The sequence below is a fragment of the Harpegnathos saltator genome, unplaced genomic scaffold (assembly GCF_003227715.2).
Source record: "Harpegnathos saltator strain DR-91 unplaced genomic scaffold, Hsal_v8.6 scaffold103, whole genome shotgun sequence".
Taxonomy (NCBI): domain Eukaryota; kingdom Metazoa; phylum Arthropoda; class Insecta; order Hymenoptera; family Formicidae; genus Harpegnathos; species Harpegnathos saltator.
The window spans coordinates 30,335-44,841 of record NW_020229877.1 but is presented as its reverse complement, the minus strand read 5'-3'; the positions used below and the strand labels follow the sequence as shown (position 1 = coordinate 44,841).

The following is a 14,507-nucleotide window of genomic DNA, read 5'->3' as shown; positions in this document are numbered from 1 at the left end:
ACGAAAGAAGGGACTATACACACTGCAACCATACCGCGGTACGGTCAATCGTTCGTGTGTCTCGCGTTCTTTTTTAGAGAAATTAAGAAGTAAAGGCTGCAACAGAGTTGTAATACATTTACACTGTCTTCGCGTGTGAAACAAATATATCGACGTCTTTATTCGGCGGAGCATCGTGATGATCACGAGACATCTAAATTTATCTTCGATGTGTTTGTTTATATCGCATACGACGTATAGATGTACGACAATGGGAACCTCATTACGACAAGGCTTTGCACTGCTTGCAGTTCTCCATACGTTCGTTGAATTCCTCTATCTGTAGCGTCATCTCGAAAAATTTGTACTTGTCGTGGATATTTCGTGTGGCGGTGCGCAGGATATTCTGTGGGCTTGTCCCAGGTTCTGAAAGGTGCATCGACGAGATTTGGAAAATTTGTCGGAAATTCTAGAGTCGAGATAAAGTGAAACGTTAAAAGGCCGCTCAAGACGAAGTGAAACGTTAAAAAGTCGCAGACTTGAGGATCTCAAAATATAAGGCTTTTAGCGTATTCCAAGCGGCGTTCGTTATTTCAGAGCGATCGAGTTGCGTAATCGAAAGACAGTTTTAAATAAGACATACGTATATCGTAATTCATATATTTATAGATGGGCTTACTTATCGCAAGATGTGCTGACAAGGCGGTCTTGTCGAGCGAGAGCGCCCAGATTCTCAGGTTGTGCACCTTAACAACACCATCTATTTGCATGAAGGTGTTCTCCACGTGAGAATACTCGAAGCCTTTGGGGATTCCTTCCATCAGGACGTTCATCACATCCTTAATAATAGCCACCGTGGTGAGGATAACTAATATAGAGAACAGGAACGTACATATTGGATCTACGATGCTCCAACTTGGCTGAAATGTAAAAGCGAAGTTCTTAAGCGTTTGCATCTTGACAGAAAAATGTCTGTTTGGTTTAGCAAGTGCGAACACCTTCATCAAAGCTGAACATCACGATATTTCGAGACTTTATTTCGCGAAAAATCGACCGATCTTTACGCAGTAAACTACCAAGCTATTGGTAAAAGTTTACCTTAAAGTAAATAACTAACGCAGCAATGAATACTCCTATACTCTGAATAAAATCGCCTAAAACATGAATAAAGGCCGCGCGCACGTTGATGTTACTCTTCTTTTCCTTCAGATCGTCTGGCAGGTCACTTTCCGTGTCTTTGTTCGCAATATGGCTATGTTCACCGCCATGACTATGTCCACCGTGACTGTGACCATGTTCATGTAACGATAATCCCATTCTGCAATGTAACAATTGTTCATTTCGTATATCTCTCGATTGTAATTGTTACGCACGCATTTTTAGAAATACGTCGTTCTCGCTTTGCATGAGCCGCGTGTTTGCTTCGCGAAGGAAACTCGCGTCTGCTTGGGAGAGCTTTTCTGAAGTTAATGCAACGTGTCACTTTGTGTTTGTATTTTGGAACGATTGTTTCAGTTCGTTTCAGCATAATCCGATTTATTCTCACGTGTTCAACGTCTTCCATTAAAAGTGACACGTTCGTATCGTCGTAATTCAAAGTGACATCATTCGCGCTCGTTCGACGAGAGAACATTCGTCCGACGATACATTATTCACGTCATAATTTCGATCGTTATCGAAACTTCGCGAACTCAAACGCGCATGCATGGCATCGCCGACAATATTATGCATGAGCCGTCGCGGGTCGCAGATCATTAAATAGATATTATCGTTAATGGTATCACTAACACTAGATTTACCGCAACACCAACTGCAGACGTGATCAACATCACCGTGGCATCAAGCTCAAAGTCTTTGTGGATGATTCTTTCGATCGCGAGATAGAATAGAATTCCAGTGACAACCCATATTAACAAAACCGACGTCAGCGCGCCGATTACCTGAAACATATGCGTGAAAAATATGAGCGTTCTTTATTTTATGACACATTTATTTACGAGACATTTTTTTGTCGTCGATTTTTCAGACACGAGAAATTTTCTTTAATTTCCTTTTCCATGTAACTCATATATCGTGACATCTGTTATAATTGGCGCACGACAAATTAAATTCACTACTTTCACTCATCAAGTACATCAAGTAGCTCGGCTAATTTATTCAATGTTGATAAATTCGTTATTGACAATCAAATATGAGGTATTACTTACTTCGGCTCGATACCAGCCGAAAGGCATTTTTCTAGTGGCCGGTCTGCTCGCAACCCAAATGGAAAAGAGGGATATCATGAACGATGCGAAGTCCGTCAACAAATGTGCAGCGTCGGTCGCTATCGCCAAACTATTCGATAATACTCCGCCTGAGGAGAGCGGAAAAAAAGAGAAAAAAGAAATGAGTACGCGGATACACGCACGGTTATTGCCTGCCACCGTATAAATAGCCGCTACAAAGTGTTATTTTACACTGATAAGCTCATCAGGAATTTCGTTATATTACCGACGATTTCTGCTATCATGAAAACGACGCAGAGCGTACTGGCGAGCAACAGCTTCTTTCGGGCCTTCTTGTCAATCTCTTCATTCCTCTCCCTGTGGCAATGGTCCTCCAGCAGCACTGAAAGCGCAGCAAATTGAATCAGTTGTGATGAAAAATGCAGCGAATGATGTTTATTGGAACGAAAGGGATCACAGGTAGAACTACTTAAGGGGGGAATTACATGCGGAGCAGGCCGTTTTCAAGGCTATTTTTAATTATTTTTTAACAGAAACGCGGTGGAATCAATGGGCTTGAAATTTTCATAGTGTATTCATTAATGTCCAAAGTATAAAATAAATTTATTACTATCTATATGGAAAGTACATATAAAACTTCAAACGCGTTTATCTGGAAACACCATTTTTTTAAACTGTCGACACGATTTCACAAAAATTATTGAACCGAATTACTTGAAATTTTTACACAATATACAGTAGAAAAGTAGTTTTCGCGCTCCTACCTCAAATATAATTGTATTTTATTTTATTAATTTTTTGAACATAATTACAAGTTGAAAAAAATTTCATTTTCGATACTCTTTTTGTACAGTCATTATTTTTCCAAACTCCACTGCCTTCATTTCATAGTATGAGCTATAATGGCAATCGTACATATTGAAAATCTTTCTCATCTTTTGGTTTCAGAGTAGTGTGAGAGGCCCGGAATTATGTCGACAGCAAATATAGAGCTCGCGGATGACTGCATTTTTACCTATAATTACAAATTGGATCGGTTCTTGTGATTCAATAAAACTTATTTTATACTTTGAACATTAATGAATACATTGTGAAAATTTCAAGTCTATTGATCTTACTGTTTCTATTAAAAAAATTCGTAAAAATAGTCTTGAAAACGGCCTTCCGCATGTAATTTCTCCCTTAAATTGTCTTCGTGATACCGTTAGACAGATCACTTCGTTCATTTTGACGTGATAAATATTTTGAAAATTATACCAGTCACGTTGTTGTTAAACAGACTGTATAAAGACGATGGCACGACAGAAATATGTGTAGAAATTTCTGTATCGAATGTTTTTCTTTCGTTCTTAGCAAACAAAGTTTTCAATATTGGATAATATGGAATTTTGGCAATATTGAGTTTCTTCCAAAGTGGAAAAAATTTTTCCGTGAACATCTCTTGTCAAATCGTCTCGATATCTTTGTAATATTTTTCTACCTTAAATGCATGTCATCAAGGGCCGTCTTTAGACGAATCATACCTGGTGGATTCTGATATTCCGTGGTGGTCTCGTTGGCGGAGCTTTTCACCACAGTGCAGCAGCCTGAAAGTTTTCCATGAACGCAGAAGATCACCTTCCGCGATGACATGTCGTTTTCATTTTCATTCTCGTCCTCGACATTACCCAAAGGAGGAATACTCGTCCCGTAGCCATAACTTGCCTTATCGGCGAATCTGCAAACCGTCACAAATCCACGATTTTTATTCCCCGCGATTGCAAGGTGACGGCACAAGGCGGCTCGTCTTTACGACAACGAGAAGTAAATTCGTCGCAAAACCGCGAGATTTTCCCGACCGCGATCTCCTTATTTATCACCTCGGATCGTCGTTTTATCCCCCACGATCGTCAATGATGCGTGTCGGCTGCTTTTCATTTTTATGCCAAGTTGCGCAACGGAAGAGAGCAATTGCGTATCCCGCGAGATAATTACGTGCGGGTCGCAACCGGTGATTCGGAAATCGAAGAGGAAAAAGAACGTAATAATCCAATCGGAAGGCTCGCTTTCCCGTAAGTTGTCCTTTTCTCGCTTCGGTAGGAAATTAGTCACCGATTAATTTCGGTGGCTATTTATTTATCGATGGTATAATTGTCGATATCGAATAATACGTCAATCCGAGTCGAGTTATCTTAGACGTTATTTTTGTTGCTCATCTACCTCCGCGATAAGATTCGTACAAAGATAGAATCGAGCTTGCGTATCACGCGTGATAAGAAAATTATGACACAAATACTGGAAATACATTCGACGGTCATATGACTTATCGGACCTCGCTTGCTGTACAACACGCTGTAGAAAGTCGGTAAAAATTCGACTTGGACCTTGGCCGCGTCAATCTCCTCATCGGAATCTCACGGAGATCTTTGATTTTCACCGGGTTTTTCAGGCATCGCCTCTCATTGATACCAATTCGCTGTTTCTGCAAATCTGCTCGCTCGACAAGGAAAAGAGGAAGCGCTTGTAACTGCGACGGAGAAACAAATGCGCTTTTACGCGCGTCGACTCGTCAGTTTTACCGCATCCTAATTACGCAACTAATTCTACCTTGCCGTACGTCTGACTGAGCAAGCGAGGCTCGGAATGCAGAATATGCGTATTGTTCGAGCATGGCATTAACGCGACATTATGTCCAGGTACGTGTCCAGCGCTTATCACCTTCCACGAGGCGCTATTATTTATCAACCAGCTATAGGCACGGTATCTGCTGCACGTTCTTCTACGTCTCCTCGTCGCTGAGCCGGCTGAATGACGAATGACGGTGTCAATGATGCCGTGTGCAAAATCGGACACGAACGAAAGGTGTCGTCAGGGACGATAAATTGCCAATTCATGACGCGATGTCTTCGCCGATCATTCGATCATACTTCGCGCAGTGCGCGATTTTTAATTAGTTACCGACATACTTCGTCTCATTTGTGTTCGCAGAAATACACAATGCGAATCATCGAGCAAAGCATTTCGACGGGATTGGTCAAGACACTTACATATAAATATGTAAAAAAATGGTTTTTGCGGGAAAAGACAAATGGTGATCTGGCAACGTTTGAATTTGCGTCGCTGCCGAGGACGCGAGGATGCGTTCAAATGGGATTTGATTTATATTGCGAGGATCACTGATGATAATATGCCACGGCGAACTTCCCTTCGCGCAAGATATGCGGCATGTTCCCACTTATCTATTTTTCCTCTTCCTACGCCCGTCGCTTAATGGGGAAATGATGCGGAAACTTTGCAGAAATTCGCTCTGCCGATTGATTGCCGTTTGTTTTTTTTTTAAATAGAGTCATTTTCCAAAGCAGAAAGAGAGAGAGAGAGAGCGCGATGCGTTGCCGATTTCGAGACCGAGTAAGCCTGATGAAAATTCCACGAAGATACGGTCGAAAGTATGAACGGGATGAACTGGAAATTCAAAGGTCCGATTAAAAAATGGAAAAAGAATTATTTTGGAATTGACCGATCAACGAGCGAGTTCGACACTTTTACACGAGATTGACTGGCGGCTCGTCGTAAAGTTGTTCTGTCGATTTATTCTGTCGACGGCAGCGATGGAATATTTCTCGTGTCAGTAGGTCGTTTAATTGTCCGTACCGTACATTAAATTCTGCGGAAGCATCTCGCGAAGCAGATGAACGGTCCGACCGGATTATCGGTGCGAACTCCCGAATAATCAGCTGCATCGGCGGATTAAATCGACGACGGCCAGCTCATCACTTGGTCGTCACGCGCGTTATCCGACACTACGTCTCTTTCGTATTATAATCGTAATTATATCGCGATAATGCGAGAACAACAGTTCCTCGCCTCGTCGTCAGAGGATTGCGATTCACGGGCGTCAATAAAGCGCGCGATGCCGATGCCGGAAAATCTCGAAATCATTATAAAAAGTGACTCGCCAATGATAACAATCTATCGTCGATGAGAAATCCTTTATACTTGTCGTGGAATCCGGGAAATCCAAGAAGGCGAGAAATCAACAACAATAATCTCGATGCAAATGATTTCTACGAACGCTCGTTTTTGATAAAAAATTACTGCCGAGATTATCGTCGCTTGTGCCTCATCTCTTGTTTGATTTAGACTTGGACAACCATAAAAGCGACGAAAGGTCGATCGAGACATGCCCGTCATACGAGAGAGCACTGTCTGTGACAGCAAAATACAGATTAGATTTTTCTATTGTCTCACAAGTTCCTAATACTTCAAGGAGCATGTGCGCGCATCGCCCATTGTGACGCCTATGGTTGTTTCGGGATCGCTCGATCGCACGTACGTCCTTCCTCCCCCGCGATAAAACGTAATGTTATACCGGCTATAAAAACACCAGCTTCGCGAACGTCGCACTTGACACCCGCGAGTTAACACGAGATGTAACACATGTCGATCTAACCGGACAATGTTATGCAACACCGGCTGGTTGACTGAAACTTTCCAATTGTCGCTTCTGAATCTGAATTCTGAATCACGAAACGCTCGAGCGATTTGACGTCTCGCGAAGGAGAGACGTAACTTTTTGCCGGCGCGTGCGAAACTGTTCTTCGCTCTTTCGCATCGTTATGTTTAACGCGTACGCGAGCGTAGCTTCAAACGTAGCTTTATTGTTATTCCGCGCCGACTGATGATATATGCACACGCGGCCGAAAAGGGACATCCTGTATTAGAAAGTGTTTCAGGGTTAGCATTTCAAAGGCCTGGCTGAGGATTACTATTCCTTCAGGTCACTCGAAACCGGTTTCGTTATACGTTTACGTACGAGCGCATGGGAAGTACGCCGCGTCGAAAAAAAGTAGCGCGAGTCACGTGCGCGCATTCACTCCTCTTATCATCGCACAGTTTGTCATAACGGCGATTTGCAAATGACGTTGACCACGCTTTTATCAAAGTTCGACGATATCTATCGCAAATAACGGGGAAAACCGACGGAGTGGAGCGAAGAAGTCGTTTCGGCGAAGATGATCGCTCGGACGAAGTAAGAACGCACAAGCGGACTTGCCGCACGGAATTCGATCTCGACTTAATCATACGTATTTTTCCGCGAGGAAAATTCTCTCCTCAAGGCATATTTCCCGAGTAAGGTCTCGCGTGCGAAGAATTCGCGACCATGTCGCGAATCGAGGTTGACTTCCGACTGCGGCTCGCGCTGAACCGACGGACAATCTGTCGGAGAAATCTGGTCGGTTCGTTAGTCCGGTTTTTTCTCTCCTACTAACGCGACACGCACTTGTCACGATCAGTGCACACACGGCGGACAGGCTCGCTGGAAAGAACCGTGTTTTTTGTTAACTTTGTTCTCGGGACCGGTCGCGTACGTCCTCGCGGACGGCCACGGCACGCCGGAGATCCTGTCGCGTGGCAAAAGTGAAGGGAATCGTGGCGTGCGCGTGGCCTTGTTGTTCGCGGAGTTGTGAGCGTATCATGACGATGGTAATCCCGCCCGTACGGTAATTTCGACAATCAACCAGCCGGTACTCGAGCTCGTCGAGTCCTCGAAGGATCCGAGGGATCCGAGGGAGAAAGAGAAACTCGGGGGAGAGAAGTTTCCTCAAGCGCGCGCGCGCACGTGCGGGCGACGCTTCGAACGTCAACAGGTGGTCAGACGATTCTCTTCTCGTCGACCGAGCTCTGTCCGCGCCTCTCTGATTCTTTTCTTACATCATCGCGCAAACACGGTTTAAAAATTTAACGACCTGCGACAGTGATAGCGGGATCTTCGTGTTTATAACGGGATTCCAGAACGCGCAAGGAAGACCTCGCCCATCTGGCGAAACAGCGAAGAAAACGAGGACCCGAAGTTCGCTTTAAACTTCCTAGAGTCGGGAACAATCAATCACACGATGCTCGCTCGTGAAGACTCGCGTTGACGAGTATAACAGATAAGAGAATTATCCGTCAAATGTTTCCCGTCTATGAATCATCTGGTGCGAGGGAAGCGTCATACGGAAACGCTATACACTTTTTATGAAGCCATCACCCGCTGACGAGCGGAATTTTTTTTCTTAATTTTTCAAACCTACCTGGCGAATCGTTCTCTCCCGTGAATTCCATTTAACCGAGATTAGACGAGCGTTCTTTAAAACTCTCGTTGATGTAATTTACGGAAGATAGGAGAGAACGGCCGCGTTACGCGATACAGCACGTACTACGACGAAGTGCGCGTCGTTCGGAGAAACGCGCGAGATCGCAACTCTGAGGAGGAAAGAACACACTGTGCAATCGATTTCACCAGTCACTGAGCTATACGCAGATTTCAGGCGCAGATTTTGCACGCAGATTTCGCACGCAAATTTTTACACGCAACACCGTCATCGTTCTCCTGCAGCTGATCCTGCAAAAGTCGCTCTACTCCTCGTTCTCGCGCCGCACATCAAGTTAGCACACACGCGTATACGAGGAAAACACCCTCGAAATAAAGATAATCGAAACACTTTGGGATTAATTAACACGCTCCCGTTTCTCCCCGTAAAAGCCCGCGAGCTCGCGAGACTCCTCGCGCGGTCGTTCGTCGCGATTTCCTTGCCTTTCCGGAGTGCGTTGTCGCGTTGTCTCTCTCGTACGGCAAGGATAATGACGACGGCAAGGTAAACGACGACGGTGATGGTGATGATGACGATGACGATGACGATGACGATGATGATGATGATAATGATGATTCAAGAGAACTCACAGCTTGATCCTCTCGTCTTCCATGGTCCTCGGATGGCGAGACGCGCAGTCGATCGGCCGTCGATCGCGACGCCGTCAGTCTCTCCTTCTCTCTCTCTCTCTCTCTCTCGGAATCACGGATCCTTCCTCCGTTTGTCGAATCGTTCGCGAATGCCAAGAGCCGGCAGAAAAGAGGACTAAAGAAACTGCGAGAGCGCCTCCGGCGAGGCGAGGGTGCGGGTGGAGAGAGCGAGAGAGACACCGAAGAGGCGGTGCGCTGCGTGCAGTTGTAATCAGCAAAGTCGTAATGTCGCGCTCTGTCGTCCCGGATGACCGGCGAGAGAACGAACTGCACAAGTCTTGCTCTCTCTCTCTCTCTCTCTCTCTCTCTCTCTCTCTCTCTCTCTCTCTTTCTCTTTGAATCAACAAACAAAAGCTGCTGTTGTCGCTAGCAGCGTATCACAGTGTATCTTCCGTCTTTCGGCGAAAGAGGGACCATGTTCTCTCTCCGTTCGGCACAGTCGCTCAACGGATAGATAGATTAACACTCGATCAGCAGCCTCTCACTCTCGCTTTCTCCTCCTCCTCGTCCTGCGTTTTCTCTTCTCTTCTCTCTCTCTCTCTCTCTCTCTCTCTCTCTCTCCCCCCCTCTCTCTCTCTCTCTCTCTCTGTCTCGATTCTCTGCCTTTTCTTTCGATTGCTCTGTCCTTATCACGCGAACCCCCACCAGCTGATACGTCGCCCTCGCTCCCTTTCTATCCGCTCTCCCAGTTTCTTTTTCTGTATATCTCCGCTCGGAGAAGATATCAGAAGATACCGTGGCGTCTCGTTCGAATCGAGTTCTCGATCCTCCCACACTTGGAATTCGAGGTGTAAACCTGTCCCTCGACTTATTTGGGATGGAGATAGAGACACTGTCAGCGGGAGAGCAATTCGGGCTCCGAGAGTGTTACATGAGCGACGGCTCGTCTGACGCTTTATACGCCTCGAGGAGTTTTATACGCACGGATTTTAATGACGTCATTATGAACGCTTTGAAACGTCTAATGGAGCCTGGTCGAGTGAGCTGTGTTTCAAACGACGCTGCTTTCCCGTATCGCGTTCCGCGGAGCCTCGGAGGATTTTCAACGCATCATGGCGGCGAGACTCTAAGTGGAACGCGCTGTGTATCTATCGGTACTGCACTTTGGGGACGTGCGACAGCGTGCTTCTGTGTGTTGAGCATTGGAATATCAACGAACGCTTTCGCAAATCGGATCCGCTCTGATCCGCAGCGGATTTAACTATCGCGCGAATTATACGGGGTATTCATCGGCGCGCGCACGACGACGACGAATCGTCCGCTTATCTCTCTCTCTCTCTCTCTCTCTCTCTCTCTCTCTCTCTATATCTCCCTCTTTCTCGTACCGACGTCTTTTCAGCAATAATTTTAGCGCGGCCTTCGATACTCGTCCTTATCACTCCCGCTCCAAAGTAAGTCTCCAGAGAGAAAGAGAGACTTCAGAGCCGTTCGAGATCCCCGCGAAACGTTCGATCTCATTCGCGCCGGACGCGAGATCGACGATCGATCGATCGGCGCTTCCGCACGGGATCGCCACACCTCCGATTGCGATCTCTCAGGTACGTTCGGCGCGCCCCTCGACGAGCTGTCGCAGCGATACCTCCATGAGTCTCTGGAAAGTCGGGATTTCGCTGAATTTTATGCGCGCGACGGAGACTCACTCGGCGAAAGTCCACACGGACCCAAATAGCCGATCGCCGTCGCGAGTACTGACTGAACGAAGAACGCAAGACGAGAGAGGCACGGCGCGTTCGCGTGACTTTCATGTAGAAAGGCACTGGTGCTGAGGCACACACGTGACACGCGAAGCACGAATACGATGATACCGAAATTGCCGATCGCTCGCGAGGAAGGGGATCTTGTAACGGAGGTTTTTCACTCGGCGCGGCCGACGACCATGATTAAACTTCGATAGATATCGAAATTATCGAATCGACCGACGGTCGATTCGATGTCGATTCCATTGAAGTTTTCGAGAGGCGAGTTTGAATGAGCGGCGAATCTCTCCCTGCGACTCTATACGCTTTAAACTTGGTCGGGGAGAATTACGGTCGCAAACATGTACATACATGTACAAACATCTACAGTGACGAGCAAAAAGGTAGCTCGCGGAATCTCGTCGTTTGACAAATATGTTCCGACGAGCTCCGTGACACAATATCGAAACAACTACTTTCGATAAGAAAAAAAAATGGCGCAAAACCATACGATAAGTAGTAAACAGGATAGCATAAGTAGTAAACAGGGAATTTGCGTACGTGCAAATAAGCGTGAGTATCTGCATGTGCGAGCGCTCTTGATTAATGAAAATGCTTTTCAATGTTTATTTATCTTTTTTCGTGCCACGTGTGCGCGATAATTAGCTTCGCGGAATATGCCACTGTTAATGCGAGAAGAATGCGCGAAAAAAAGTCGATCAGTCGAGACAATCTCAAATTCTCTACGCGATCTGTCGATAATTACGTTTGGAGCGAGAAAAATTTAGACGGAGAAAGAACCGAAGGAAAGTTAAAATCGAAGCAGGGACAAACGATAATGAGATCAATATCATCGAGATAAACACTACAGTTAACGAACGTGTTTTGGACGATACGTTCGGTAGTACATAGTTTTATATTTTGCACAAAGTCAAGAGGGACGCGGATGTGTTATCGTTTTAGTCCGAAACGTGATGCATGGGTGAGGCAATCGCGCTTAACGTTAAAGTGTGCGACACGAACATAAAAAACACATTACGAGTAGTCTCAGGCGATACATGCCTTTCAGGCACCGACGACGATCATAATGCGTGCGATCGCGCACGCATAACACGCCCACGCGAACACGTGTGCGTCGCGAGATGTCGGAAAAATCAATGCGCGAGCGAAGCTAAGCTCATAGGACACTTATAAATTATCTCCAACAATAAACTGGGTCTCCCGTTATCGGTAGCTTAAACACGATGTTGCCGCGAAAATCAACACATAACGCAATGCGGAAATCGCTACGTGGAAGCTCGGAGTTGTTGCAATTCGCAGCGGCTGTTGCGCTCGTCGTTGCACTACGGGAAATTTGCATTATTACTTCTGCGTGCTTTTGTTGAAAAATGACATAATTGTGTGACCGTTTCGCCACTCGTTCGTAAAGACGCGCGCAGGCAGCAATTTGCGGAATGCGATGTGCACGTTAATCAACCGACATCATCGTTCGCAGAACTTAATATGAAGCGCAAATCAAGTCGAATCGGCATCGACAGTTCGCTCAAAGTCGAAATGCGTGCAATATATGAAAAAGATTGATGTCCGCCTCTGACGTCGATGAAACCGTGTGATCCGAGTTTAAGTTTTTATCTGTATAGAAAATAAATCGAACTCGGATTACAGGTTTAATCGATGTTGACAGAAACGAGCGTGAATCGGTCAAGTATTTACTCGTCAATGATGACCGGCAGGTCTGTTTTCGCAGCGGTCGACATCCCGGCGCTGGGGCGAAGACTACCAGCTCCTTGCGTTGCGACTAAGTTTTGTTACTTTTTTACGACCTTTTGCCGCGCAATCGAGGGTAGGGTCTCGCGTAATACAATTGGATACTCGGACCTATTTTTTTTTTTTTTTACGTTTAGGCAGATACGATAGAATTTGCGCCATGAGGAACAGCAATCAAAGTGTCGAACTATTAGAAACAAAAAGAACTGTATAAGGATTGACGAGCGGCCTTCGTTCGTTCATCGAAAAATAAACGTGACAATATTATCTCGTGTAGTAACACACGTGTATAATTGACAAAAATCAGTGTCCCTGACGCGAACAGTTCGGCGCGCAATTCATGATTTTTACGTCCTTTTCACTTCTCCGTGCTTTCAATGTCGAAATAAATTATGTTGTCATTGAGAACCGACGTTCGATTAATTAAAGCGTGCGCGAATCTATCGCACGCATTAGAGAATTTTTGACCAAGTCCAGCTCAGCGCGGAAATTGTATCTTATCTTTTGCCATATTTGAGTGTTTGGTCGATACTCGATAAGCTACTTATATAATGGAGTTCGAAATTACGTGGTTATTATAAATATGTAATCTCTGTAACGATATTCTTTAGTCTGAAAAAGATAAGAGGTAATTGAGCAAAGACGGGAAATGTATGTTTGAATTTTGTTGCGGCACTTTCAGTAGTGTATCCTGAGCTGCCTTTCAAGTCGGAAGTCTTCAGCTCAGATATTCTGTAATTCTTTTTGACTCACCGAACTTGGCGAACGCTGGAAATGACACGCGCGGAAATTTTGCTTGAAATTGCAATTCGAATTATCGAGGCATCCAGGTCGAGATTAATTTTGCGCATTGCGAGATACGTTGAAGAATAAAGAAAATACTCATTGTCGCACAGCTGTTAGAGACAGACACGACGGACGCAACACACTAAAGCGCTCTACTATATAACGTATACTATATTCGCGGCATACGCGCATCGTGAGTTCTAATTTGAGTAAGAGAAATTTACAAACAGAAGCATACTATACTCTACGACGAGGAGGTCGATGAAACGGGGAGTACTGGACTTACGTGCTGTCGGTTTCGTCTCGCGTGACGCTTTCCACGGCGACGTGATTCTCCATGCTCATGTGTACTTCCGGCCAGACTGCCGCCTAGATGCCAGGTCCTCGGGATTACACGTTCAAGGCGATTTTCAGTCATTAATCAATCGCGCAACTCGCGTGTATGCAGCTCGGTGGCCGACGAGGGATAGGAAATATAGGCGTAGCCCTTGAAAATCACCTCAAACATGCAAAGTAATCGCGAACACCGGCTTCGGAGGAGCGCAAACGACGCGGCGTGCGAACATCGGACAATTAACAGAAGCCGAGTCGCGCGAGACCGGGCAGGACGAATATATGTGACAGCGCGCACGCGGTTTACGATGCGTCGTGATGTCATGCGAGATGTCATTAGTGCGTGCACGAGAACGCGCGGCACTCGACTTTCCCAATGTGTTTACATAAATATTACGAGCGCAAGGGGATCGACGGCAATGTGCACGATGAAACGATGACTCGCGATATCGGTTGCTCTCTCCGAAGAGCCGCCGATAAAAGCGATGCTTGTGATCTCATGCATGCACGCGAGGTCAATTTTGAACTGTTCAAGCATGTGCCTTGAGAATCTACGTTCCGATTGCTGCGGTTTTCACGACGCTTCCCGCCGGCGAATCGGCGAAACTGAGCGGGGAATATTTCCCGTCGTGGTGAATTTTGTTTCTCGGACCGAAAGGATCGGAAACGATACGGTATAAGTGGCGATAAATTTATGTCGGACGGTTGCTCGTTTGAGCTTCCGTCAAGTTTGAGATCGGAAGATTTCCTCCGACTGCCGCGGGAATGTCTGTCGAATTTCTTCGCTCGCTCCGCTCTGATTCGCTCGGTCGCCGTGGCCAAAGTAAATTCTCATAAAAGACACGGTCGGCATTACCGCGTCTAATGAACCGTGGCGAGCCAAGTGTACGATGTTACAAAAACTCATTACTAACAATGAAATCGGATATCCTACTCTGGTCATTGGTATTTACTCTGGTATTGCGTTCGCTGTGT

The 14,507-nt window shown here is 45.7% G+C and overlaps 1 protein-coding gene across 3 annotated transcripts; it reads right to left on the bottom strand.

Moving 5' to 3' along the window:
- Positions 1–128: 128 nt before the first annotated feature.
- LOC105190057 (zinc transporter 2) lies at positions 129–14,333 on the bottom strand. Of its 3 annotated transcripts, none has more exons than XM_011152541.3 (8): positions 12,360–14,333; positions 3,731–3,924; positions 2,473–2,589; positions 2,187–2,335; positions 1,768–1,919; positions 1,078–1,297; positions 659–899; positions 129–405 (listed from the first exon to the last, which is right to left on the bottom strand). In XM_011152541.3, exons 1-8 carry the CDS (start codon positions 12,401–12,403, stop codon positions 263–265), a joined length of 1,260 nt encoding a protein of 419 aa, XP_011150843.1. In that variant the 5' UTR covers positions 12,404–14,333; the 3' UTR covers positions 129–262. The 3 variants fall into 3 exon arrangements, with proteins under 3 accessions (XP_011150843.1, XP_025154534.1, XP_019700150.1); XM_025298749.1 differs by having other exon boundaries at positions 13,486–14,333; XM_019844591.2 differs by lacking the exon at positions 12,360–14,333 and adding an exon at positions 8,911–9,486.
- Between the last annotated feature and the right edge of the window lie 174 nt (positions 14,334–14,507).